The following is a 3,932-nucleotide window of genomic DNA, read 5'->3' on the forward strand; positions in this document are numbered from 1 at the left end:
ATGAGGCCAGGGGTTGCAAACCAACCTGGTCAATGTAGTGAGACTGCCATCTCTACAAAAAACCAAACAAACAAAACAAAAAAACAATTAGCCGAGCCTGGTGGTATATGCCTGTAGTCCCAACGACTCAGGAGGGCTGAGGTAGGAGGATTGTTTGAGCCTGGGAGTTTGAGGCTGCAGTGAGCTGTGACTGTATCACTGCACTCCAGCCCTGGTGACAGAGTAAGCTGAGACTATTTCCAAAAAAAATAAGAAAATGAGGAGTGAATGCCCCCTCTTCTCCAATCTAAATCATTGGATAAGTAATTAAAAATTGCTATTAATAGTAAGCCTTTAGTATCTTGGCCAGTTTAATTACAAAGGACCATAAATGATTCCATGTGAATAGGGCATAACATACAGGAAATAAGACTATGTCAGAAATGGGAGAAGGGATTTGAAACAACATGAGTAGCCCAGGGACAGATGGATTGGTTCTGCTATCGGTAGGCCTGGAAGGCAAGATCAGAAGTAGCAAAATGGATACCAAAAGCACTACTTGTGAATAGCTGGCCTAGTAGGAGAAATGTAGGAATCACTCTGCACTGAGTTCTCCAACTCTTGATAAGCTTCCAAAAAGAAATGTTAGGGAAAAAAATACAGCTGATTATGAAAACATATTATATCTCATTTCATTATAAAACCAACTTCAACACTGTTAATAGAATCCTTTTATCTTTAGGACAGAGGCAATGCCCTAAACAAACATCAACTCAAGAGCCTCTTACGCCAGCCAGGAGGGTACCCAAACACAAACTCAGCATAGAGGTAAGAGTCTTTATGTCTTTTGGTGGAGGCAAAGCCATTTGGTTGGTACTTCATAGGAATATCTTTCTACCAGGTCTTCATCATATGGTATGTGCCACGAGTCGCCAGTTGTTTGCACCACTGTGTCATAGCTGAGAATATGCTGTTGAATTAAAAAGAGAACAAAACATTGAGAATAATACTAAAGGGCTATCTGGCCATTTCACTTTCTGACACTTGTCAAGTTTGCTTCAGAAGAGTATTAATAATGGATTTTCTTACTTAATAATGGATTTTCAAAGAGCAGCTAACATTGTGAAGATGAGCCCTAATATTAGGAGTTTTTTTTTTTTTAAAGATGGGGTTTCGCCATGATGGCCAGGCTGGTTTTGAACTCCTGACTCAGGTGATCCACCCACCTTGGCCTCCCAAAGTGCTAGGATTACAGGCGTGAGCCACTGTGCCCAGCCAGGAGTTCATTTTTTTGTGGGGGATCTCATTTTTAAGTCTAACGACTCTCTATGGAAGTATTACAGGCAGGTGTGGTGGCTCACACCTGTAATCCCAGCTACAAGGGAGGCTGAGGCAGGCAGATCACCTGAGGTCATGAGTTTGAGACCAGCCTGGCCAACATGGTGAAACCCCGCCTCTACTAAAAATACAAAAATTAGTTGGATGTAGCGGCACGTGCCTGTAATCCCAGCTACTTGGGAGGCTGAAGCAGGATAATTGCTTGAACCTGGGAGGTGGAGGGTGCAGTGAGCCAAGATTGTGCCATTGCACTCTAGCCTGGGTGACAGAGTAAGACTCCATCTCAAAAAAAAAAAAAAAGTATTACATTTATGTAATACAGATGTTCTTTTGTTGCCTCTATCAGTTTTGTGTGAGAATGAAAAGTTTCAAATACTCAGTCTTCCATAACTGCAGGTTCTGCATCCCTGGCAAACCACCATGGAAAATATTTGGGGAAAAAAAAAAGCTGTGTTCTGAACATGTATAGACTTCTTTTTTTTCTTAGCATTCTTCCCTAAACAATACAGAAACTATTTATATAGCATTTACATTGTATTAGGTATTATAAATAAACTAGAGATGATTCAAAGTATACAGGAGGATATGTGTAGGTTATATGCAAATACTATGCCATTTTATTTAAGGGACTTGAGCATTTGAGGATTTTAGTATCTGTGAGAGGTCCTGAAACCAATTACTCATGGATACCAAGGGACAACTGTTTACAAAAGTAGAGAAATGGTATAATGAGCTTCCAGGTATTCATCACCTAGCTTCAGCCATTATCAATTCATCTCTAGTCTTATTTCATCCATACGCTGCTCCCCACCCTGAGACAGGTAATTTCTTCTATTTCAGTATGTATCTCTAAGAAATAAGGTTTTATTTTGCAAATGTAAGATCAATACCTTTATACCTTTATTATACTTAAGAATTAATGGTTCTTCAACTTTATCTTGCATCACTATGGTATCATTTGATACCATATTTACTATAAATCTGTTGTTTTGGATATTCTTATTTATTTTTATAGAGATGAGGTCTCACCATGTTACCCAGGCTAGTCTTAAACTCCTGGGCTCAGGCAATCCTCCCGCTTCGGCCTCCCAAAGTGCTGGGATTACACAAGTGAGCCACTTCACCCAGTCATTCTTATTTATTTTTAAATTGACAGATAACAATTATATATATTTATCATGTACAGCATGTTTTTGAAATATGTATACATTGCAGAATAGTTAAATTGAGCTAATTAACATGAGCATTACTTTACACACATAATTTTTGTGATGAGAACACTTAAAATCTACTCTTAGCAATTTTCAAGGATACAGTACATTGTTATTAACTATAGTCATCATGGAACTTATTCCTCTTATCTAAGTGAAATTTTTTCTCCTTTGACCAACGTCTGCTCACTCCCCCAAACCTGTTTTTTTTTATAGACAGATTCTTGCTCTGTCACCCAGGCTGGAGTGCAGTGGCATGATCTCAGCTCACTGCAACCTCCGCCTCCCAGGTTCAACTGCTTCTTGTACCTCAGCCTCCCTTGTAGCTGAGATTAGAGGTGCATGCTGCCACGCCTGGCTAAGTTTTGTATTTTTAGTAGAGACAAGGTTTCGTCATGTTGGCCAAGCTGATCTTCAACTCCTGACCTCAGGCGATTCACTCATTTTGGTCTCTCATAGTACTGGGATTATATGTGTGAGCCACCACACCTGGCCAATATTTTTTGATCACTGAAACATATTTATTACACCATGGGGCAGTGTACTTTTCTGTAATAACTTACTTTGGATTCTCTCCCTTTGCTTTCACACAAGATGCATGCTTATATTATAGATATCTTAACTAGAGTCAAAGGACAAGTCAATCGAGACTGTGTCATAGAAATGAATTATACAGGAAAAATGAATTAGCAGAAGTATAACAAACTATAAGGAATTTGAGCTATTGCAAATAAACAAAAATAAAAAACATATAAGAAGTCATAATTTATGACATAATTGAAGTCACAGTTGATGACATCCTAAATGTTTTACTTAGTTTGGGGTTGGCCTATGAAAACTTCAGCTCTAACAGACTCTTTCCAGGAAGTGGCTAGTTCCAAATACTAGCCTAAAACTGAGAAAAATAAAGCATTTAGAACCTTTAATTAGTTAATACTCTTTTTCTATACCACATTCTTACTGTATACTTAACTCTGTAAATATTACATAGAGAACAGATACCATTACCTGAAAGGTTAGTTTTGATCCTGGAAACCCATTTATAATTGCCAGCTGATGTCCCTGCTGCCACTTAAAAAATAGGCGTTGGGTCTTGGCATCAGGCAGACAGGCCTTGTGGTCCCGCATCAGGTCGTTTGTGATAAACTTGCAGTGATTTCCGGAGTGCAGTGTGGCATACAGAAGGAATGGATCATCTTTTGAGCTGAACCAGGCATAAGAAAGGACACAATCAAGCACAACTGAAGAGGCAGAGGATAGCGTTTTTCACCATCCTTTTTACTTACTTGCCTTGGAGGTGCCCCTGAATTCTTGATCAACATGATCCTCCTGTAATCCCAGCACTTTGGAAGGCTGAGGCGGGTGGATCACGAGGTCAAGAGATCGAGACCATCCTGGTCAACA

General features: G+C 39.4%; 1 protein-coding gene across 5 annotated transcripts in view; it reads right to left on the bottom strand.

The window, feature by feature from the left end:
- Positions 1–319: 319 nt before the first annotated feature.
- PRORP (protein only RNase P catalytic subunit) overlaps positions 320–3,932 on the bottom strand; it is a 154,279-nt gene continuing 150,666 nt past the window's right edge. For 4 of the 5 annotated variants that reach the window (XM_032242549.1, XM_032242550.1, XM_032242552.1 and 1 more), the window contains 2 exons: positions 3,537–3,732; positions 333–949 (listed from right to left, as the gene is read on the bottom strand). In XM_032242549.1, the coding sequence (XP_032098440.1) occupies positions 818–949; positions 3,537–3,732 (328 nt within the window). In that variant the 3' untranslated portion in view covers positions 333–817. Of the gene's footprint in view, positions 950–3,536; positions 3,733–3,932 lie in introns of all 5 variants that reach the window. The other variant, XM_032242548.1, reaches the window with a different exon arrangement.

Source organism: Sapajus apella, unplaced genomic scaffold (genome assembly GCF_009761245.1).
Source record: "Sapajus apella isolate SASKATOON/1434 unplaced genomic scaffold, GSC_monkey_1.0 scaffold50, whole genome shotgun sequence".
Taxonomy (NCBI): domain Eukaryota; kingdom Metazoa; phylum Chordata; class Mammalia; order Primates; family Cebidae; genus Sapajus; species Sapajus apella.